Below are 23,740 nucleotides of genomic sequence, written 5' to 3' on the forward strand. Positions count from 1 at the left end.
ATTATTGTACAATACTCCATTACTCCCTCATTATCTTAACAATACACAACAGTTTTAAGATTAACACAAATTACAAAGTATATCTTGATTGACAATGGTCTCTTTAACACAAAATCTCTCTCAAGCAGACAAGATGACTGTGGGCAAATGCACTCTCCACAGTGTACCCCAAGTGAATGTTTGCGGATGTCTTCTCAGAATGCTCTCAGGTGATTGTGACTTGAGAGTTGTATCACTCAACACCCAAAATATGCTTTAAAATCTTCTCTCATAATAATGCGTTCCCCGAGCGGTTTGTATTCCAACATCCAGTCCAGGTTTTTCAAATGGCTGATTAACCCAAGCTGCCACTCCACTTTTAACAGCAAATCCAGTCCAGGATTGTACACCAACCCCTTTAGGATTTCGTTAGCTTGACTGCTGTGCTGCTTACAATTGCTTTAACTCTCAATTCCCAACCTGTATTAAAATGACATTAAATGTTTCATCTACCGCTGAAGTCTGCTGTCCCACTTTAAATATAGCTACTGCAATTACTCGGATCCCAGATGAGAGCCCAACTATTTTCAATTTGTAAAACTGAGGAAATGTTACTGCTGCACTCAGGAGTGACAACACTGGCCAATAGGTATTTTTATGTTCAAACAAACTGGAACTTAATCATCGAATTAGCCACATTAGCAGCAACAAAATAGCTTTACAGTTAACAGTTCTTAAGTAAAAGAAGAAAGTTGAGCTTACTTCCTAAACCTGTCACCACATTCCAATTATGCAAATCAATGTATATTAAAAACCACACATGAATAAAGTTAACAACCAGGAGGAGTTTACTTCTTTTCAATGTGCACAATCTTTGGAGAGAACCTTTCAGGATCACACTGAAACACCTCAGTTCAGATTAGAGTTCTAGGACCTACTGACTCTTCAGGCAGACCTGGCTCCTACCATTAACTGCATCATCTATTCCCCAAAGCATAAGGAATTACTTAGTCTCCTCTTAGATGTTCCTTGACTTGTTTAGCCAGGACCAAACACAATATCCTTCCTAAATTATCGACACGCCGGGGTTCTTCAAACCTAAACAATATTCCATTAGCTAGCTATCTGTAAAGTAAATGGTTCTCCAGATCTATTTGCAAAACACTTCACCTGCAAATCAATGACACTGTCTGTATGCACCTGAACCCAAGTTATACTAACACTGCAATAAATGTAAAATATGACAATTTCTTACATTCATCACACAATTGTCTCTTTTACTCCGAACACTTTGCTTACTCTTCCTTGAATTCTTCTGGACAATATAATGGACTCTGTTCTCTTAACTTCAGGTGTCTGAAACATTATTTCTGTCCCAATTCCCTGGTTATCTGGACTGTATCTTGTTCGTTAGGAAGCTTGCATCTTTGCAACTCGCTCTGTCATGTCCAGATTCTCCTGACAGAATTGAGAAGTTCACCCTCAGTGTCCTTGTTCCAACTTCCCACAAGTTCAGCTAAACCTAAAACTTAAAAGCTTCTCTACCGTACAAGGCCCCAATTGCTAAGCAACACACACATGCTTGTACCTCTTATGTATTCTCCATGCCACAGCCCTCTCTAAGCACAGCAGAAACACAGTTGAAACTTAACCAACCCCACAATGCAAACACTTATGTCCAGCATGAATCTAACTATAGGTGTTACCATTCCAGGCACAGAAACATGACATTAAACCCACTTAAAACTAGACCTTATTTCTAATGTTTTTCAATACAAATATATATCCCTTAAAACTATAGACGAAGCAAGTTAAGTTGAATGTTAGGAAACTTCGAATTGCAAAGAGTCTTGAAGTACTCTGGAGAGCTTTTGGAGATGTTCTGGTGAGTTCCTAAATTTGTCAGAGAGTAATGCTGCATCTTCACAGTTGGTGACCCATCGACACAAAGTGTAAGGGAGATGCAGCAATAGTGCCTCTGGGTCTATAGCACAACAGGGAATTAGAGCAGAGGTTCTAGTGACAGCAAACATTGCACCATTCCCTCTTAAACTGGAGCCAAACTCCTCCAGACTCCTTGACAGTAGCAGGATGCTGTCCAACAGACTAGGTAATGCACCAGCATCTGTGTGTGCATACCCATTCAGCCACCTCCTATATACTGTCCCTTCAAGATCCTCACTGGTGTCCTCTGCAGCAATACTCTCGGTCATGTCTGCGTCCAGTGAGCTGACAAACAAACCATCCTTTAAACCTGGCCTGGCTGCAGGCTTTTGTGCGATGTCATTCTGATTTCAACTCTATACTTGCCTCCCAAGATACATGCAGTGCCTGTATCGGAGCTGCTGGCTGAGTGGGTCAGAACATGTGATGAGGCATCTTCATTAGTGCCGTTTTCACTCTCTTTCTCTCTCTCTCTGTTTGGGACAGTGCAGGGAAGACAGCAGTTACTGGGTGCCTGAAAGCAGGAACCCAAGAATGGAAAGTAGGTGTGACCCAAGGCCTGTGGAGTGGAAGGAAGAGGTCCATGGTCAGCAGCTTGCCCATCATGCCAGATACAAGGACGAGGGTGAGCTACAAGTTCAGAAGTGGCATGAAACAGAAAAATGCCATCATTGTCCACAGGCCCCACTGTAGTTAGTCCCATGCTACAGAGTATTCCCTCCTCCATAGGGCTCGGAGGATACAAGCAGCTTTGCCCCACCAGATATGCTCTGTTCCCTCCTATTGCATGCCACCTTGCCCTGGAATAGAGGGGGAAGAATGTCAGATGACGGTGTAGCTTTGTGCTTGTTTGCTTACATTAACACTGCAATGAAGGTACGGTGAAAAGCCCAGTATTGATCAGTGTGAGAGGGTGATGTGAATTATCTTGATTTTAGGTATAAAAAACAGAAGAGATATAAGCAGAAGACCATACCGGTCTTGAAACTTACCTCAGGGTGAAATTAAGAGCATGAAGATGGCGGAAAGTGCTATAGACAGGAGTTATAGAAATGTGGTCACACCCAAAGAGCAGACAGGTGACCGCTAGAAAGGGCAGGTAGTCGGTGCAGTAATCCCCCGTGGCTGTCCGCTCGCTAACAAGTATACTGTCTTTTGCAAACTGTTGTGGGGGGGGGGGGGGGTGGGGGGGGATAAGAGAGAGAGAGAGAGAGGAAAAAGAAAAAGGAGAGAGAAAGATGGAGAGAAAGAGAGAAAAAAGGAGAGAAGGAGAGAAAAAGAGAGAAGAGAAAAGAGAAAAAGAGCATGAGAAAAAAGAGAGAGAGAGGTGGACGAGAGAGAGGTGGACGAGAGAGAGGTGGACGAGAGAGAGGTGGACGAGAGAGAGGTGGACGAGAGAGAGGTGGACGAGAGAGAGGTGGACGAGAGAGAGGTGGACGAGAGAGAGGTGGACGAGAGAGAGGTGGACGAGAGAGAGGTGGACGAGAGAGAGGTGGACGAGAGAGAGGTGGACGAGAGAGAGGTGGACGAGAGAGAGGTGGACGAGAGAGAGGTGGACGAGAGAGAGGTGGACGAGAGAGAGGTGGACGAGAGAGAGGTGGACGAGAGAGAGGTGGACGAGAGAGAGGTGGACGAGAGAGAGGTGGACGAGAGAGAGGTGGACGAGAGAGAGGTGGACGAGAGAGAGGTGGACGAGAGAGAGGTGGACGAGAGAGAGGTGGACGAGAGAGAGGTGGACGAGAGAGAGGTGGACGAGAGAGAGGTGGACGAGAGAGAGGTGGACGAGAGAGAGGTGGACGAGAGAGAGGTGGACGAGAGAGAGGTGGACGAGAGAGAGGTGGACGAGAGAGAGGTGGACGAGAGAGAGGTGGACGAGAGAGAGGTGGACGAGAGAGAGGTGGACGAGAGAGAGGTGGACGAGAGAGAGGTGGACGAGAGAGAGGTGGACGAGAGAGAGGTGGACGAGAGAGAGGTGGACGAGAGAGAGGTGGACGAGAGAGAGGTGGACGAGAGAGAGGTGGACGAGAGAGAGGTGGACGAGAGAGAGGTGGACGAGAGAGAGGTGGACGAGAGAGAGGTGGACGAGAGAGAGGTGGACGAGAGAGAGGTGGACGAGAGAGAGGTGGACGAGAGAGAGGTGGACGAGAGAGAGGTGGACGAGAGAGAGGTGGACGAGAGAGAGGTGGACGAGAGAGAGGTGGACGAGAGAGAGGTGGACGAGAGAGAGGTGGACGAGAGAGAGGTGGACGAGAGAGAGGTGGACGAGAGAGAGGTGGACGAGAGAGAGGTGGACGAGAGAGAGGTGGACGAGAGAGAGGTGGACGAGAGAGAGGTGGACGAGAGAGAGGTGGACGAGAGAGAGGTGGACGAGAGAGAGGTGGACGAGAGAGAGGTGGACGAGAGAGAGGTGGACGAGAGAGAGGTGGACGAGAGAGAGGTGGACGAGAGAGAGGTGGACGAGAGAGAGGTGGACGAGAGAGAGGTGGACGAGAGAGAGGTGGACGAGAGAGAGGTGGACGAGAGAGAGGTGGACGAGAGAGAGGTGGACGAGAGAGAGGTGGACGAGAGAGAGGTGGACGAGAGAGAGGTGGACGAGAGAGAGGTGGACGAGAGAGAGGTGGACGAGAGAGAGGTGGACGAGAGAGAGGTGGACGAGAGAGAGGTGGACGAGAGAGAGGAGGACGAGAGAGAGGCGGACAAGAGAGGCGGACAAGAGAGGCGGACAAGAGAGGCGGATAAAAGAGGGAGGGTAAATTGCACAGAAGAGCAATAGTCATAGGGGAGTCTATAGTCAGGGCCAATGACATAGGTGAATGAGGTCTTGCATAAGACCCTCTGGCAAAAAGGACTGCCTTAACTCCACCCCCCCTCCCCCGAACCTCCTGCCCCGCACCTTGAAACTTGTGTCCACTCGTAACAGATCCTTTACTAAGGGGAAAGGTTGCTCCCTGTCCATGCCCCTCATAATCTTGTACACCTCAATCAGGTCACCCCTCAGTCTTCTCCAGAAAAAACAACCCAATCCCATCCAACCTCTCTTCATAACTTAAACATTCCATCCCAGGCAACATCCTGGTGAAACGCCTCTGCACCCGTTCAGTGCAGTCACACCCTTTCTATAATGTGGCAACCAGAACTGCACATTGTACTCCAGCTGTGGCCTCACCAGTACTCTATATAACGCCAACATGACTTCCTTGCTTTTGCAATCTATGCCACGATTGATAAAGGCAAGTTTACCATATGCCTTTTTCACCACCATATTAACCATCCCCTGTGCCTTCAGAGACCTATTTACAAACACGCCAAGGTCTCTTTGTTCTTCAGGGCTTAGCAGTGTGGTGCCATTCATTGAATATTTCCTTGTCAAATTGCTCCTTCCAAAGTGTAACACCTGACATTTTCAGGATTAAATTCAATCTGCCACATTTCTGCCCATCCCATCTGTATCTTCCCACAACACAAGACTCTCAGCCTCATTGTTTTTTTAAAAACTTAGATTACCCAATTCATTTTTTCCAATTAAGGGACAATTTAGCGTTGTCAATCCACCTAACCTGCACATCTTTGGGTTGTGGGGGCGAAACCCACGCAAACATGGGGAGAATATGCAAACTCCACACGGACAGTGACCCAGAGCCGGGATCGAACCTGGGACCTCGGCGCCATGAGGCAGCAATGCTAACCACTGTCTCAGACTCACTGTTAACCACCTTGTGTCATTCGCAAACTTACTGATCCTACCCATCACATTGTTATCCAAGTCATTTATGTAAATGACGAATAATAGGAGACCCAGCACCGATCCCTGTGGTACGCCTCTGGACACTGGCTTCCAGTCACTAAAGCAGCCGCCTGTCATCACCCTCGGTTTCCTATAGCTCAGCCAGCTTTGAATCCACCTTATCAATTTCTCCTGTACCCCATGTGCATTTGTCTTCTTTATAAGTCTCCCATGTGGGACCTTGTCAAATGTTTTGCTGAAATCCATGTAAACTACATCAACTGCACTACCCTCATCTACACACTTAGTCACGTGCTCAAACATTCAATCAAATTTGTCAGGCATGACCTCCCTCTGACAGCCATGCTGACTATTCCTGATCAAACCTGGTCCCTCCAAGTGCAGATAGATTGTCTCCTTCAGAATTTTCTCCATTAATTTCCCCAAGAAGCATCGTCAGATATGAAATATGGTCATAAGAAATATGGTCATAAATCATAGATTCCAAGAACAGGAGGAGGCTATTTGGTCTGTTGTGCCAGTCCTGGCTCTTTGAAAGAGCAGTCATTCTCCTGTTTTTTGTCAGCAACCTGATAAGTTCCTCATACCCAAATACATATCTAATTCCTTTTTAAAACTGTTTATGGAATGAGCATCCACAATCTTTTTCAGGTAGACAACGAAGTGAAAATAAAAGTTCAATCTCCCCTCTAAAACTTTTTTTTTTTTTTTTTTTTAAATGGTTGTTGTTCCTTGGTTCTTTATTCCCTCAGAGGGAAAACTTTTTCCCTATTTGCTTTCATCAAAGTCAATCATGAAAACCTCAACCTCTGTTACAAAGAAAGTAGTTCTAAATTTTACCAACTCTCCTCATGAGTAAAGTTTCTCATCCCGAGTAACATCCTGATAAACCATGTTTAAACATTATCTATTAGAAATTAAAAGAATGCGCAAGTATATAGCTGGCCTTATGAAGCAGCTCAACGTATAAATAACTGAAATTAAGTTTGACGGCAAAGAATGAAATTCCATGAGGAAAATTGAAACTGGACATGGTGGACAGGGCTGGAAGAGATAAGGAAAGCAGTCCTGAAGCTGATGTAAGGATGTGATTGACATACAAGGGCTGTGGCGGGCAATGAAAGATGGAGGAGAACAGAAGGGTGGGTGTTTATTCCATGGCTTAAACAAAGAACTCGAGGTACTATTGGACACTTTATATTAAAGAACTTTTGCAGGACAATTTGTCCAGTCAATGCAACACCACCCAGGTCGACCCTTGAAAAAGGAGGTAAGTTTTTGGATGAAGCCATTGCTGTCGATGGTGGGAAAGAGGGCGTGCAAGACTGAATCCATGCTAACCTGTCTAACATGCTTTGATTGTTCAGAAGACTTCAAGCAGCAGCAACACACCCAAAAAAGAAAGTGAACAGAAAGCACGCCAGCTGTCCTGGCCGATAATCGCTACTTGTCGCAGTTGTCTGTTTTTAACTGTGTAAATAGAGTGTTAAAACTATCTTAAAACTCTTGATTAAATTCAACATATCTACTATATTGGTTGCAGATGATTCTGATCGACAACAATCCTACTGATATGAAACAGTGAATTATGTAAAATTTGAAATTTTAACATGGCCCAGAATTGTCCACAATAGTTCAGCTGGCATCTAACATGATACCTCAAGTACTCGCATGATTTCTTGGATTTTATATTATCTGCCTCTATTCATAAACCCAAGTAATCCTAGTGTTTTTTTCAAAACCACCTGATCAACTTGCTCTGCCACTTTTTAAAGATTTGATAACATGGCTATCGGCTTTTGTTTATTGTCACGTGTACCGAGGTACAGTGAAAAGTATTTTTCTGCGAGCAGCTCAACAGATCATTAAGTACATGAAAAGAAAAGGAAATAAAAGAAAATACATAATAGGGCAACACAAGGTATACGATGTAACTACATGACACCGGCATTGGTGAAGCATACAGGGGCGTAGTGTTAATGAGGTCAGTCCATAAGAGGGTCGTTTTGAGTCTGGTAACAGCAGGGATGAAGCTGTTTTTGAGTCTGTTCGTGCGTGTTCTCCGACTTCTGTATCTCCTGCCCGATGGAAGAAGTTGGAAGAGTGAGTAAGCCGGGTGGGAGGGATCTTTGATTATACTGCCCGCTTTCCCCAGGCAGCGGGAGGTGTAGATGGAGTCAATGGAGGCAGGTTCGTGTGATGGACCATCAAGTTGTCTCTGCTAATTTACACTTTTCAAAATTGTGTCAACTATAGTATACAGCCTTCCCGCATTGGTGCATCACTTAACACTTCTCTGCATCTGCCATGTTCTTTGTCTATGTTATCCTGAAAATTATAGCTACCCTCATCATGTCTTTGCCTAGTTTTGAACCATCTGCAAACTTTATAATGCTGTTTCCTACACCAGTCAAAATATTTAGAACATTTGCCAAGTAGAAGTTCTTGCCTATACAGAAATTAATTTGTCAAAAGTTTTGTGCAGTCGCCTAATCTATTAATTTCTCTCTGTAATTTTATGCTTACAGTGCACCATTCTTTGTGTCATTGGTAGACTTGGATATATAGTTCTCTGTCGTGTCATCTAAGTCATTTTAAAAAGGCCAAATTAGGGCAATGACACAAATCTCTGTGGGAGGCCACTATTCATATCCTGTGCCTGCCCATTATCCATACTCTGCCTCCTAAATCAGGTCAATAATGTGCCCTCAAATCCATGAGTTTCAACTTCAGTTAACAGTCTCTCATGCTTTCTGGAAGTCCAATAGAGTCCCCTTCCACTATTTCATCATCCTTTCAAAAGTTTCAATCAGGCTCGTCAGCATGACCTACCCTTCACGAATTCATGCTGGCTCTCCATGATGAGTTGGAATTTTTCAAAGTGTTCAGTTATTCCAACCCTAATTATAGATTCTGGTAATTTCTTGCCAACAGATTTTACATTAACTGGTCTATTATTCCCTGATTTCTCCCTTTCACATGTTACTTCACCATTTAAGAAAGGTACAATTTTCTAATCTAAAAGAACCTTTCAAGGACACAGTTAGAACATTCTCCCTCTCCCTCACTTCCAACAGTATGAGAAGTTCATTGATCTCCTTTGTCACGAGATCGATACAATCCAACAGCTGCCCTTGCCAATTCCTTGCCTTCATCGAACCACTCTCTCAGACTTCCTCTTAGGGTTTCTCATTTCCTAACTCACATTGTTCTCTGTCATGATATTCAGGTAAACATCATGGTACAAACATACATACATACTGATGGACAGATCAACGGACCAATCAACACACACACAACACCACAGCCAATCACAGGCAAGAGCATACACAGTACAAAACAGGGAACACGACACTTCCCGGGCATTCCAGCAGGAGACAGCTCACGGCACAGAGTTCACAGCAAGCCACTCAGACGTCCACCATGTGCTGAGTGCCACTCCAAGATAGTATTAGGAATAGGTCCACAGATTCTAGGGTTATGATTGAACCTCAGTAACCAGTTTACCACTGTAAATAAATGTTAGTAATAAAACCGAGTTGTACCATTTGCAGCCGTGTTGGTTCGTCTGTGTAGCAGAGTACCCAACACATCATTCTCTACTTTCTCTTTGCATGCCTTCTTCACGTTCATCTTGTTAGTGACACCTGCTTCCTTCTCCCTTGACTCTATTCCCACTAGACTGATGTCCGAACTTCCCTCCACTTCTTTCTTAACAGCCATTTAGTGTTTCTCCCTTTCCACACAACGCTGAATTCAATCATGTTATAAGTGTTATTAGATTAATGCTCAGGCACCGTTAGGCTGATAACTAATTCTGGTTCATGGCTTATTATAAAATTCAACATGACGTGTCCCTTAGTTGGTTTTTAAGGATACACTTTGTTGTAGAAAGCTATCCTAAACACATAATAAACTCACATTTCTGAATTTAGCTGGTCTCCTTATCCCAATCTATACGGCAGTTAAATCCCCACTGAAATCACTCTGAATCTCTGCATAATACACATTCTACCATTTCAAAGCATACAGAGTATAATCGTTCCAAACTGGTGGCCCATCTTAATGACATTGCAAATTGGGCAATAAATACAATCCTGCTGGCAACACCCACACACCCCCCCCGCAAAAAAAAATTACAAATGAGACAGAAAAGAAATGACGACAATTTGACATACCTGAAAAGGATACTTGTTCTGACAAGGAATAGGGCCAGCATCGTGTTTCACTATTTCTGCACACTTGATTTTTTGTAAATCAACTGAGCCCTTTTTGTATTTTTTCTGGAGAAAGATACAAAAAAAAGTGCCATAAATAATACAGCAGGAACATTTTAAGTTTTTATTACTCTTAAAATTGTATTCTTTTTTTCAAACAAACTATTTTATTGAGGTATTTTAGGCATATAGAAAAAGTGACATTGTACAGTACAAAAAAAAGTTAAGTCACAAATTAAAAATCAAACAGTGCAAACCCCGGCTCTGTTCACGCACGGACCTGCCTCAATACCCCCCTATTCTACTCTAACCTTGCCGCCGCGCCCGCACCCCCCGCCACACCCTGCTGACGCTTACTCCTCTGTGAGGAAGTCAATAAATGGCTGCCACCTTCGGGCGAACCTTATTAGCGAACCTCTCAAGGCGAACTTGACTTTCTCTAGGCCAAGAAATCTCGCCATGTCCGATAGCCATACCTCAGCCCTCAGGGGCTTTGAGTCCCTCCATGCTAACAGTATTTGTCGCTGGGCTACCAGGGAAGCAAAGGCCAGAACGTCGATCTCTCTCTCTTCCTGGACTCCCAGGTCCTCCGAAACCCCAAAAGATTGCCACCTCAGGGCTCATTACCACCCCAGTTTTCAATACCCGGGACATGACATCTGCGAATCCCTGCCAATGCTCCCTGAGTTTAGGGCACGACCAGAACATGTGTATATGGTTAGCCGACCCTCCGGCGCATCTAGCACATTTGTCCTCCAGCCCGAAGAATCTGCTCATCCGGGCCATCGTCATGTGGGCCCGGTGCACAACCTTAAACTGGATCAGGCGGAGCCTGGTGCACGTTGCAGTCGTGTTTACTCTGCTCAGGGCTCTGCCCAAATACCATCCTCCAGCTCTTCCCCCACCGAGCTCCTCCTCCCACTTAAGCTTCAGGTCCTCGGTCTGCATATCCTCAGCTCCCATGAGTTCCTTGTAGACGTCTGAAACTCTACCCTCTTCCACCTCTCCCCTAGAAACTACCCTGTGCTGCCTCCCCTTCGGCGGGAGACGTGGGAAGGACGGCACCAGTCTGCGTATAAAATCCCTTACCTGCAAGAATCTAAAGTCGTTCCCTCTCGCCAGCTCTAACTTCTCCTCCAGCGCCCTCATGCTCAGAAAGCTCCCTTCCAGGAACAGATCCCCCATCCTCACAATCTCCGCCCTCCGCCACAGTCGATACCCCCCGTCCATGTTCCCCGGGACAAATCAGTGGTTGCCGCAGATTGGGGTCCACACCGATGCTCTTACCTCCCCTACATGCCTCCTCCACTGGCCCCAGATCCGAAAAGCCGCCATCACTATCGGGCTGGTGGAGACCCGCGCCGGCGGGAGCGGCAGAGGCGCAGTGACCAGGGCTGCTAAGCTAGTGCCCCTGCACAAAGCAGCCTCCATCCGCTCCCAAACCGACCCCACACCCACCATCCATTTCCTTATCATCGCTGTGTTGGCCGCCCAGTAATAATTGCTGAAGTTCGACAACGCCAGCCCCCCTTCTCCTCTGTTCCTTTCAAGCATCACCCTCTTCACCCGCGGGGACTTCCCTGCCCATACAAATCCCAGAATAATTTTATCCAGCCTCTTAAAGAAGTACCGCGGGATAAAGATGGGGAAACACTGAAAAACAAACAAGAACCACGGGAGAATCGTCATCTTAACAATCTGCACCCTCCCCCGCCAATGACAGCGGGAGCGTATCCCACCTCCGGACCTGCTCCCTCACTCTTTCCACCAGTCGGGTCAGGTTGAGCTTATGCAACCTGCCCCAGTCCCGTGCCACCTGAATCGCCAAATATTGGAAACTCTCCCCCACCAGCCTGAACGGCAACCTCTTCAGCCTACTCTCCTGCCCCCTCGCCTGAATTACAAACAACTCGCTCTTAGCCATGTTCAGTTTCTTTCCGGAGAACCGGCCAAATTACCTCAGGGTTGCCATAATACAGTTTATCCCCACCATTGGGTCCGATACATATCACAGCAGATCATCCACGTATAACGAGAATCTATGTTCCACTCCGGCCCGGACCAGCCTTATCCAGCCCCTAGAAGCTCTCAGTGCAATTGCCAGCGGCTCTATGGCCAGCGCAAACAGCAGTGGGGAGAGAGGGCAGCCCCGTCTTATCCCACGGTGCAGTCTAAAGTAGTCCGATGTCGTCCTTACACTCGCCTTCCGGGCCTGATACAATAGCCTAACCGAGTCGATGAACCCCGTCCCGCTTAAAGTTGTATTCTGATGACATAAGCATTCCAGTATTGTAAGGAACCCTCCTGTGAATCCTCGTTGGACTCTTGTTTCTGTTTTAAGTCCTGTTATTTTGGCTGTTATAATTCCTGCACCTGGGTATTGCTGGAGCCTACACCTTTTAATTAAAAAAGCAGTAGCAGGAGATGCTGACATCAGTGGTGACACGTCTGGACAGATGGCTGACAGCCAATTGGCTACTTCCATTTCCCAGGACGTGGCAGATTCTCGATGCGGATTGGCCCGGATTACTCTGGAATGTTCTGCTCGTGTCTGTGTTTTTGCTTTGAGTTTTGTTTGGGACCTGCAGACCTAAGCAGAATCCTCAGGAGTCTCTCTCCCAGAAGAGGGGAATTCTCTCTCAAACCTTAGGTGGAACTCCCTTCAGGTACACAGAGCAGTTAGCAAGTACGAAAAGCCTGAAAATAGAGCTGAGGGGGAACCTTACAGATTCCTCACCCAGTAAAGGTGCTGGATCACTGAATTGCCTTGTTAAAACTGCTGCTCTGATATTCTGTTTAACTTAGACAAGCTGTTGGTGAGTCTGCTGAAGCTGACCACCTATCAGAAACTGAGCAGTCCTGAAATGCATCTTCTATGGGCAAGGCTCAGCCCAACACAAGTTAGAGTGTGTCCCCAGAGGGGATCCCACAGTCGGAGAGTCTGACCTGAATGGTCCAGCTTGAAGATCCAAACCAACCGACGGTTCGACGCCTTGCATTTACAAGAAGATCAACCAACGCAGCAAAGATCCTCCAATCTCTCATGCCTCTTAATCCCTGTTATTTTTGAACCTTTCCTACCCCTTCACCGTGGGTCTGTCTTGTGTGTGCCTGGGTGGAATGTGGGATGGGCTTTTGGGAAGAGGTGGAGTAGTAGGCCATCATTCCATTATGTCCATTATATGTTCATCTTTTGCTCTGGTTATAAATAAACAGATGGTCGATGTTGTACTTAGAAATTTGGTGCCTGTAAATCATTGGAACAGTCAAGGGTTAAAGATCTCTGGAAAATACACAAATTATTGGTTAATTCACTTATGCTGGGACTCTGAGGTCTGGAACCGACTGAGCACTCGCCCAGGGTGTTGTAACATTATATACTCTCTTAGAAAGAGATCTACACACAAGATAGTTTTCAGAATAGCATCTTGGACAGCTGTACAAAATGGATAGTATCGCATTGGCTGCCCAATGTGTGCCCCACCAGATATTCATAGATTTCAGTGGAAGTGAATATCAAGTGTGGTGTATAACAGGCAGTCGATGTGCTACCACCCAAGACAACTTTCTACTGAAATAATGGGGAAGGTGGCAGATGTCTATGAGGAGTTGATGGAGTGGGATGGAGCCCAGGTGAGGAATATTAAGCATAAATGGGCAGAGAAGTTAGGAGAAGAGGTGGGGCTGAGACATTGGTGGAGGCCTTGCAGAGGGTGAACTCGCCCTCATCATGTGCAAGGCTCAGCCTCATCCAGTTTCAGGTTGGATTGGATTTGTTTATTGTCACGTGTACCGAGGTACAGTGAAAAGTATTTTTCTGCGAGCAGCTCAACAGATCATTAAGTACATGAGAAGAAAAGGGAATAAAAGAAAATACATAATAGGGCAACACAACATATACAATGTAACTACAAAAGCACTGGCATCGGATGAAGCATACAGGGTGTAGTGTTAACGAAGTCAGTCCATAAGAGGGTCATTTAGGAGTCTGGTGACAGTGGGGAAGAAGCTTCTGTATCTCCTGCCCGATGGAAGAAGTTGGAAGAGTGAGTAAGCCGGGTGGGAGGGATCTTTGATTATGCTGCCCACTTTCCCCAGGCAGCGGGAGGTGTAGATGGAGTCAATGGATGGGAGGCAGGTTCGTGTGATGGACTGGGCGGTGTTCACGACTCTCTCAAGTTTCTTGCGGTCCTGGGCCGAGCAGTTGCCATACCAGGCTGTGATGCAGCCCGATAGGTGGTACAAAGGACTCAAATGACGATGGCAAGGATGAATAGGTTCTTGGAGGGGGTGGAGGATAGGTGTGGGCAGTGCACAGGGTGGCCCACGAATCATGTACACATGTTCTGGGCGTGTCCAGGATTGAGGGGGTTCTGGCAGAGGTTCTGGACATGATGTCCAAGGGGCTGAGTCCAGAAATGGCGATATTTGGGGTGTTGGAAGACCTGCGAATCCAGGGGGTGACAGAGACCGATGTTTGGGCCTTTGCCTCCCCAATATGAATTTTGCTCAGGTGGAGGGACTCGGAGACGCCAAAAGAGGGGGTGGGGGTGAGCGACCTGACGGAATTCCTGAGGCTGGAAAAGGTTACGTTTGCCTTGAAGGGGTCGGCCAATGGGTCCACCTGCAGGTGGAGGCGGTTCTTGATTTATATTTTTAAAGGAGGCTTGAGAGGTAAGCAATCTTCTTGTACAATTTACTACCAACTGTCTCGAGTCACGTGATAGATTTCTAACACCACGTGCTAGTCGGAGGTGTAGCCAGGTAAAATGGCTGATTCCCGATTAGAATGGTCAAACCCCGATCTAAAATGCCGAACGGAAGAGGCTGATGGGAAAATCAGCCAACAAGACTCAAACGGACAGCTGCAGGTAAAACAGTGTATTCGCCTCTGGGGGAATCCAGACAGACCGATACCTGCAGCCATTAGCATCACAACAACCCAGTCATCTGCATATTAAGCAGCCATCCCCGGGAACAATTGCTACAACATGAGCAACATAAAGCAGATCCAGACCTTTCGGCGCCAGCAGGAGCTGACACAAAGAAAGGTAAACGACCATCCCTCGATCAAGGAATCGCCCCATTATTGGAGCATATCGAACCAAGTGATTGGGACCAAGTCCAATCACTTGGAACCAGGGTCAAGGTCCGCCCCGAGAGGCGGGAAGCCCCTGGGGACTATAAGAATAGGGGCCAAGTTCAGCTCAACCCTTCTTCTCCTGCTCGCAACCTTCGAGACCCTGCTACAAGAAAACTGTAAGTTTGACTCCAGCGATCGCTACCAGATAGACACTCCTGACTATCGACCTGTACCAGCCTTTTGAATCCCGCAGGCTCAGAACCAATTCGAAAGACCATTCATTTCCCTGACCTGGTGGGCCATTCCTAAAGTTAAGTATTGGCCTGTTAGTGGTAGGTAGTAACTAGAAGTAGAATTATTGTATAAGTATTAATTGCTGTATATAATAAATGAGCATTGATTTAACTCTTACTAAGCGGTGTGTTGCATTATTAATCATTACTTGGACTTGAACCACGTGGCGGTATCAGAAAGATACCTGGCGACTCGTGAGCAAAGGTGACAGAATTAGAGGTAATAAACTAAGGTTAAAAAGAGCAACATTTTGGCGACTCTGGTGGGACCCGATCTAGAAGTGGAAAACCACTCTGGGAGAACCCAAAAAATTTTGAATTAGAATCCAATTGGAAACAGAAAACCACAAGTGTTCAAGCAGTTCTGATTAATAGTCAAAATTCGTAAGTGTGTGTATGCATGCGTAACTAACAGGGCTATAAGGTAAAACTGATAGATTTTTGTTGCGTCAAAACTGTCGGAAGTCTATATTTTCAGAAATTAGCACAAGCCGTACCCGCATCTACGACACCACCTTAGCCCCCTGTTCCAAATTTAAACGAAGCAAGCGGATAGGAAAGATGGCCATGCAGGCAAGGCAGCGCCTCATGAACCCAGAGGAATTTGCGGTCGCAACGACCAGCAGCAGTAGAGTGGGACAGTGTCCCATTTGGGAAGAGGAAATCCGGAAATATCTCAAGGGCAAAGGATGGCCCATGTGGAATGATTTCTGCGATAACAACGAATCAGGTCCCGGAAGTATAGGGCATACTTGGTGGGAGAACCTGAGCGAGATACATAAAGAGCTTAGCGAAAGCTCGCAAGCCGATGGCAATCGTGTCCTGTCTGGCACAATTGGAGGCACAGAGAAGATCGTCAAGACGCTCCGCAAAGAAGTAGAGGGCATACATCGTATGAGTAAAGTCGATGTATGCGAGGTTGAGAAAGAGAATCTGGAGTTAAGGAGGAAATTAGCAGCAAAGGACGAAGAGGTGGCTGACGCCAAACGGGGTCACCAGTCTTGTCTGGCGCATTGGAGTAGTTTCCAATCCCAATACGAAAATGCCTATCAGGATACGCAGCGTGCAGTCCTGGTAAGGAAAGAAACAGGAAAGAAGGTGGAGACGCAACAGGAACAATGTAGTGATCTCAAGGCAGCCTTGAGAGCGCTCCACGCTGCAACCACAGAACAAAGACAGAGCACCATAGACCATGCAAAGTGCCGGAAGCAAATTGCAGACCTGCAATCACTGCTTTCTGTCCAGAAAGGATTTCAGGAAACCTTTGGGGAAAAATTATACCAGGAAGACGGCCCTGATTGGGAAGAGTTACAAGAAACAGCGCAGAGATATGTTCAAGGAACATGTGGGCAGGGAAAGCCCCAAAGGAGAAAAGCACCCCCACCCCCTACACAGCAGGTAGTTCAGGCTCCAATGAACCCTGTAACAACTCACCGCACAGCCACATTGGACGAGGCGGAAGTCCTATATTCCACCCCCCCTAACAGTGACCCAATTACGGGACGCGTGTGCAAAAATCACACCGTTCCTCCCCGCCGCAGAGCCCCACCATTTCTTTGCCACCGTCAAACATCAGGCGACCATGTACGGCCTGGATGAGAGAGAGCAGGTAAAGCTCATGGTTCTAAGTTTGGATCCATCGGTAGCAGCAGCCCTTCCCGACCCACAGAATGTAGGAGGAGGCACCCTTGCAGAAATGCATACCGCGATCCTGGATGCGATCGGGTATAACCGGGGTGACCCCGTAGATGGCCTAAATAAGTGTAGGCAGAAGAAGTCTGAGCACCCCACAGCGTTTGCAGGACGCCTGTGGATTCACTTTGAAGCCGTTTTTGGAGACGTAGACCGTGCCCATTTGTCCCCAGACAATATGGCCAAGTGGACCCGCACCATTATCTCCCATGCCACAGAGGCAGGACAGAATGCCTGTAATAGTTATGATCCCTCAGAAGAGGCCCATAACGAGAAGTGGGTGGTTAAAAGATTGTCCAGCGTTTGGGAGCAGTCTGTTCAGAATAAACCCGCCGCTAAAACCACCGAGGAAAAGCAAGCCGCCGCGGACATACAGGCAGTAAAACCAACCCATCACAACCCCGCCTGGGTAAATGAGGGGAAGAACAGCCCCCCACCCAAATCACAAGAGTGTTACAACTGCGGACAGTTAGGACATTTCGCAAAAGAGCGCAATGCCCTTAAAAAGCCACAGAGAGCCCAACAGACAGGCACTCTGATTAAGAAAAAAACAGAGCCCATCCATAGCGTTAGCGCCCCTTCGGATCAGGCGGACTTGACCGGAACGGACTGACGGTGTACGGGCTCCCCCAGTTGGGTCTGCGACACCCTTTGGGATAGGTCCGGACGACCAGTAGTCGCAGCGAAGATTCAGGGGCAGCCTATCGAGTTTCTTTGGGACACAGGAGGGTCCCGCACCAACAAAAATTCCTCCACCCTTTTTCAAAAGGACACGTGGCCCACTACAGCCACTATCACCCTCAGCGGCTTTACAGGCCACTCACAGCAGGGACACATCAAAGCCCCTGTATTCATCCAAATCGGAACCATAACCACAAAGCACCCCATAGTTTTAGTAGACCTGCCCCACACAGCAGAACACATTCTGGGAATTGACTTTATGAATTCACACCACCTATCATTCGATCCAGTCAACCAGTGTGTCTGGAAGATGGCAAAATCCGCTAGAGCCCCCGCAACGTTCAACATAGGGGACTACATGAACAAAATTAGCGCAGTGGGCGTATTTTGGTTCAACCCGACCACACTTAGCACGGACAGGCAGGTTAGGGCAGTCCTGCAAAAGAACAGGGCAGCATTCGCAACCCACAAGCACGACTGTGGACGGATGACTGGCTCCGTACAAATAACAGGACCCGACCCTAGGCCCCAGAAACAGTACGGATTTCCCCTAGAAGCAGAGGGAGAAATCCTAAAAGTTATAGAGAGCTTATTAGAGCAGGGCGTACTAAGATCAGTAGCCTCTACTAACAATGCCCCGATTTGGCCAGTAAGAAAGCCCGACGGATCATGGCGCCTGACCATTGATTATCGGGAACTCAATAAAGTCACCCCCGCAGCAGCCCCCACTTTAGCAACAAGTCCCGAGACCATGCTCAGACAGGGACTCAATTCCCGCTATTTCACGGTTTTGGACATCAGTAATGGATTCTGGTCCATTCCACTGGCAAAGGCGTGCCAGTACAAATTTGCCTTCACCTTCAAAGCGCAGCAGTGCACGTGGACATGCCTGCCACAAGGCTTCCACAACTCCCCCTCCATTTTCCACCGACAGCTGGCAAATGGACTAGCGAAATTTTCTCGCCCCGAATGTCTGGTACAGTATGTAGATGATCTACTACTGCAGAGACACGAAGGAAGAGCACATTGAGCTTCTGTCCGAACTCCTGGAATTGTTACATTCCATGGGATGTAAAGTCAACCCCAAAAAGGACCAGATATTGGAAGAAAAAGTGGTATATTTGGGTACAATTATCACGTGCGGCGATGACCAGCTAAGTCGCACGTTTTGGCACCTCCCGTTTTAACGGACTTTTGGGCTCTTATCGTGAGCCCCAACGGCAATTTTCGAAGGCTAAACCCACTGTGAGGCGACATAGAAGGGAGTCCCCCCGGATGTGAATGGACAGAAGAGATAATAGTGGCCAGATTGCGGAGGATCCTCTGGAGCGGCGGCAGGAAGGGAAGTGAGAAGCAAGATGGCGGTGGAGGGAGGCCAGTTGGTATGGGGCCTGGAACAGCAGGAGTTCCTCCGGCGATGTGTGGAGGAGCTCAAGAAGGAGGTGCTGGCGCCGATGCTGCAGGCGATTGAGGGGTTAAAGGAGGAACAGAAGACCCAAGAGATGGAGCTCCGTGGAGTGAAGGCAAAAGCTGCCGAAAATGAGGACGAGATACAGGGCTTGGTGGTGAAGACGGAGACGCACGAGGCACTGCACAAGAGGTGGGTTGCTGCTGCTAAGGGGAAGGGGGAGCTGTTACGGGATGGGATGGTCGGGACGGGAGGGCGCCGTCGGGGTGGATAAGCGGGTGCGTGGGAACCGGGTGAGGAGCTGGTCTAAAAAAGGGGATGGCTAGTCGACGAAGGGGGGGGGGGGTGGTAAAGAGCCCCCCAACCCGGTTGATCACGTGGAACGTGAGAGGGTTGAATGGGCCGATTAAGAGGGCAAGGGTACTTGCGCACCTAAAGAAGCTAAGGGCAGACGTGGTCATGCTTCAGGAGACGCACCTGAAACTGGCGGATCAGGTCAGATTAAGAAAAGGATGGGTGGGACAGGTATTCCACTCGGGCTTGGATGCGAAAAATAGAGGGGTGGCAATACTGGTGGGGAAACGGGTATTGTTTGAGGCGAAGACCATAGTGGCGGACAGTGGGGGTAGATACGTGATGGTGAGTGGCAGATTGCAAGGTGAGGCGGTGGTGCTGGTGAATGTATATGCCCCGAACTGGGATGACGTGAACTTTATGAAGCATATGTTGGGGCGCATCTCGTACCTGGAGATGGGAAAGTTGGTAATGGGGGGGGGGGGGGGGGGGGGGGGGGGGGGGGACGACTTCAACACGGTGCTGGACCCAGGGCTGGACCGGTCCAGATCTAGGACCGGGAGGAGGCCGGCTGTGGCCAAGGTGCTTAAGGGCTTTATGGAGCAGATGGGAGGAGTGGATCCCTGGAGATTTACTAGGCTAAGGAGTAAAGAGTTTTCCTTCTTCTCCCATGTCCACAAAGTGTACTCCTGGATAGACTTCTTTGTCCTGGGAAGTGCGCTGATCCCGAAGGTGGCAGGAACGGAGTATTCGGCTATAGCCATTTCAGATCATGCCCCACATTGGGTAGATCTGGAAGTAGGAGAGGAAAAGGAGCAGCGCCCACTCTGGAGATTAGATATGGGACTGTTGGCGGACGAGGGGGTATGTGTAAGGGTGAGGGGATGTATTGAAAGGTACCTAGAGATTAATGATGACGGAGAGGTCCAGGTGGGAGTGGTCTGGGAGGCGCTGAAGGCGGTGGTTAGAGGGGAGCTGATCTCCATAAGGGCCCATAAGGGGAAACAAGAGGGTAAAGAAAGGGAGAGATTGTTGAGGGAGATTTTGAGGGTGGATAGGCAATATGCGGAGGATCCAGATGAAGGGCTATACAGGGAAAGACGGAGATTGCACACGGACTTTGACTTGTTGACCACGGGTAAGGCGGAGGCACAATGGAGGAAGGCACAGGGAGTGCAGTATGAATATGGAGAGAAGGCGAGCCACCTGCTGGCCCAACAACTAAGGAAGAGGGGGGGCGGCGGCGAGAGAGATCGGAGGGGTTAGAGACGAGGAGGGAAAGATGGAACGGGGAGCAGAGAGGGTGAACGGGGTGTTTAAGGTATTTTACGAGAGGCTATATAAGGCTCAACCCCCGGAAGGGAAAGAGGGAATGATGCGTTTCCTAGACCAGCTGGAGTTCCCAAAGGTTGAGGAACAGGAGATGACAGGACTGGGAGCGCAGATTGAGGTGGAGGAGGTGGTAAAAGGAATTGGGAACATGCAGGCAGGGAAGGCCCTGGGACCGGATGGGTTCCCGGTGGAGTTCTATCGGAAATACGTGGACCTGCTGGCCCCACGTCTGACGAGAACCTTTAATGAGGCTAGGGAAAGGGGGACACTACCCCCGACGATGTCGGAGGCGACGATATCGCTGATCCTGAAAAGAGACAAAGACCCGCTGCAGTGCGGGTCATACAGGCCTATCTCCCTCTTGAATGTAGATGCCAAGCTTTTGGCCAAGGTGATGGCGACGAGGATAGAGGACTGTGTCCCTGGGGTGTTGCATGATGATCAAACGGGGTTTGTTAAAGGGAGGCAATTGAATGCTAATATACGGAGGTTGCTGGGGGTGATGATGATGCCCCCACCGGAGGGGGAGGCGGAGATACTGGTGGCGATGGATGCAGAGAAAGCATTTGATAGAGTGGAGTGGGACTACCTGTGGGAAGTACTGAGGAGATTTGGATTTGGAGAGGGGTTCAGCTCCTGTACAGGGCCCCGGTGGCAAGTGTGATTACAAATAGGCAACGATCTGACCACTTCCGACTATATAGGGGTACAAGACAGGGATGTCCCCTGTCCCCGTTACTGTTTGCATTGGCAATTGAGCCATTGGCCATAGCACTGAGGGGCTCTAGGAAGTGGAGGGGGGTACTTAGAGGAGGAGAAGAGCATCGGGTGTCATTATACGCGGATGATTTGTTGTTGTTATGTCGCGGACCCAGTGGAGGGGATGCCTGAGATAATGCAGACACTCGGAGTTTGGAGAATTTTCAGGATATAAATTGAATATGGGGAAGAGTGAACTGTTTGTGATGCACCCCGGGGAACAGGGCAGGGGAATAGACGATTTACCGTTGAGGAGGGTAACAAGGGATTTCCGGTATTTAGGGATCCAGGTGGCCAGGAACTGGGGAACCTTGCATAAGCTTAACTTGGCACGGCTGGTAGAGCAGATGGAAGAGGACTTCAGGAAGGGACATGGCGCCCCTGTCATTGGCGGGCAGGGTGCAGGCGGTTTAAATGGTGGTCCTTCCGAGGTTTCTTTTTGTGTTCCAGTGCCTCCCTGTACTGATTACAAAGGCCTTTTTTAAGAAGGTGGACAAGAGTATTATGAGCTTTGTGTGGGCTGGAAAGACCCCAAGAGTAAAGAGGGGGTTCCTGCTGCGCAGTAGGGACAGAGGGGGAATGGCACTGCCGAGTCTAAGTGATTATTATTGGGCCGCCAACGTGTCAATGATATGTGAGTGGATGAGGGAAGGGGAAGGAGCGGCGTGGAAAAGACTGGAGATGGCGTCCTGTAGGGGAACTAGTCTAAAAGCACTGGCGACGGCGCCGTTACTGTTCTCCCCCAAAAAATACACCACAAACCCAGTGGTGGTGGCAACTCTGAAAATTTGGGGGCAGTGGAGACGACATAAGGGAGTGACGGGTGCCTCAGTGTGGTCCCCGATAAGGAACAACCATAGGTTCGTCCCGGGAAGGATAGATGGGGGATTTAAATCTTGGCAGCGAGCAGGAATTACGAAATTGAAGGACTTGTTTTTAGACGGGACGTTCGCGAGTCTGGGAGCACTGACAGAAAAATATGGGTTGCCACCTGGGAATGCATTTCGCTATATGCAAGTGAGGGCATTTGTGAGGCAACAGGTGAGGGAATTTCCGCAGCTCCCCGCGCAAGAGATCCAGGACAGAGTGATTTCGGGGGCATGGGTGGGTGATGGTAGGGTGTCAGATATATATAGGGAAATGAGAGACGAGGGGGAGACGATGGTAGAGGAGCTGAAAGGAAAATGGGAGGAGGAGCTGGGGGAAAGAGATTGAGGAGGGGCTGTGGGCAGATGCCCTAAGTAGGGTAAACTCTTCGTCCTCGTGTGCCAGGCTCAGCCTGATACAATTCAAGGTTCTACACAGGGTGCATATGATTGGAGCAAGGCTGAGTAGATTTTTTGGAGTGGAGAATAGGTGCGGGAGATGCGCGGGAAGCCCGGCGAACCACACCCACATGTTTTGGTCATGTCCGGTATTGCATGGGTTCTGGGTGGGTGTGGCAAAAGTGATTTCAAAGGTGGTGGGGGTCCGGGTCGAACCAGGCTGGGGGTTGGCTATATTTGGGGTTGCAGATGAGCCGGGAGTGCAGGAGGCGAGAGAGGCCGATGTTTTGGCCTTTGCGTCCCTAGTAGCCCGACAAAGGATTCTACTTATGTGGAAAGAAGCTAAGCCCCCGGGTGTGGAGGCCTGGATCAATGACATGGCAGGGTTCATAAAATTGGAGCAGATAAAGTACGCACTAAGAGGTTCGGCTCAAGGGTTCACCAGGCGGTGGCAACCGTTCCTCGACTATCTCGCAGAGCGATAAGGGAAAATAGAAAAGGTAGCAGCAGCAACCCAGGGGGGAGGGGGGGAAAAGAGGGCTCATTTGGGTCCTCAGGGGTTTTAGGTGTGTGTTTCTATATTAGTTATTTATATTACGAAGTTACTATTTTAGTTACTATTTCGGTTGTTTCTTATTTTGTTCTTGGCAGTTGCTGTTAGATAGCATTTTTTTTTTTTTTTTTTTTTTTTTAAACGATCAATGTATATATTACTACAAAGTTGCAAAATGGGAAAATTTTGTTTGATCGAAAAACTTTAATAAAATATATTTTTAAAATATCACACACGGCAAACGCGAGATCGAGCATAAAAGAATTGACTCGATCGCTAAATTGCCCCTTCCCCAGAACGTTTCAGCCCTCCGGTCGTTTTTAGGACTGGTTGGCTACTGCCGAAACCACATTGACGGTTTCGCCAGCAAGGCAGCACCCCTCTCAGATCTCCTAAAGAAGGGAACCCCCTGGGACTGGCTTCCGCAGCATACGGATGCTGTGGGATCGTTAAAACAGGCGCTCATAGCCGCCCCCGCACTACAAGTTCCAGACC

General features: G+C 48.3%; 1 protein-coding gene across 2 annotated transcripts in view; it reads right to left on the reverse strand.

The window, feature by feature from the left end:
* Nucleotides 1–23,740, reverse strand: part of tec (tec protein tyrosine kinase) — a 266,972-nt gene that overhangs the window by 172,866 nt on the left and 70,366 nt on the right. For both annotated transcript variants that reach the window (XM_072496724.1, XM_072496725.1), the window contains exon 3: nt 9,847–9,951. In XM_072496724.1, the coding sequence (XP_072352825.1) occupies nt 9,847–9,951 (105 nt within the window). The remainder of the gene's footprint in view (nt 1–9,846; nt 9,952–23,740) is intronic.

This window comes from Scyliorhinus torazame, chromosome 3 (genome assembly GCF_047496885.1).
Source record: "Scyliorhinus torazame isolate Kashiwa2021f chromosome 3, sScyTor2.1, whole genome shotgun sequence".
Taxonomy (NCBI): Eukaryota; Metazoa; Chordata; class Chondrichthyes; order Carcharhiniformes; family Scyliorhinidae; genus Scyliorhinus; species Scyliorhinus torazame.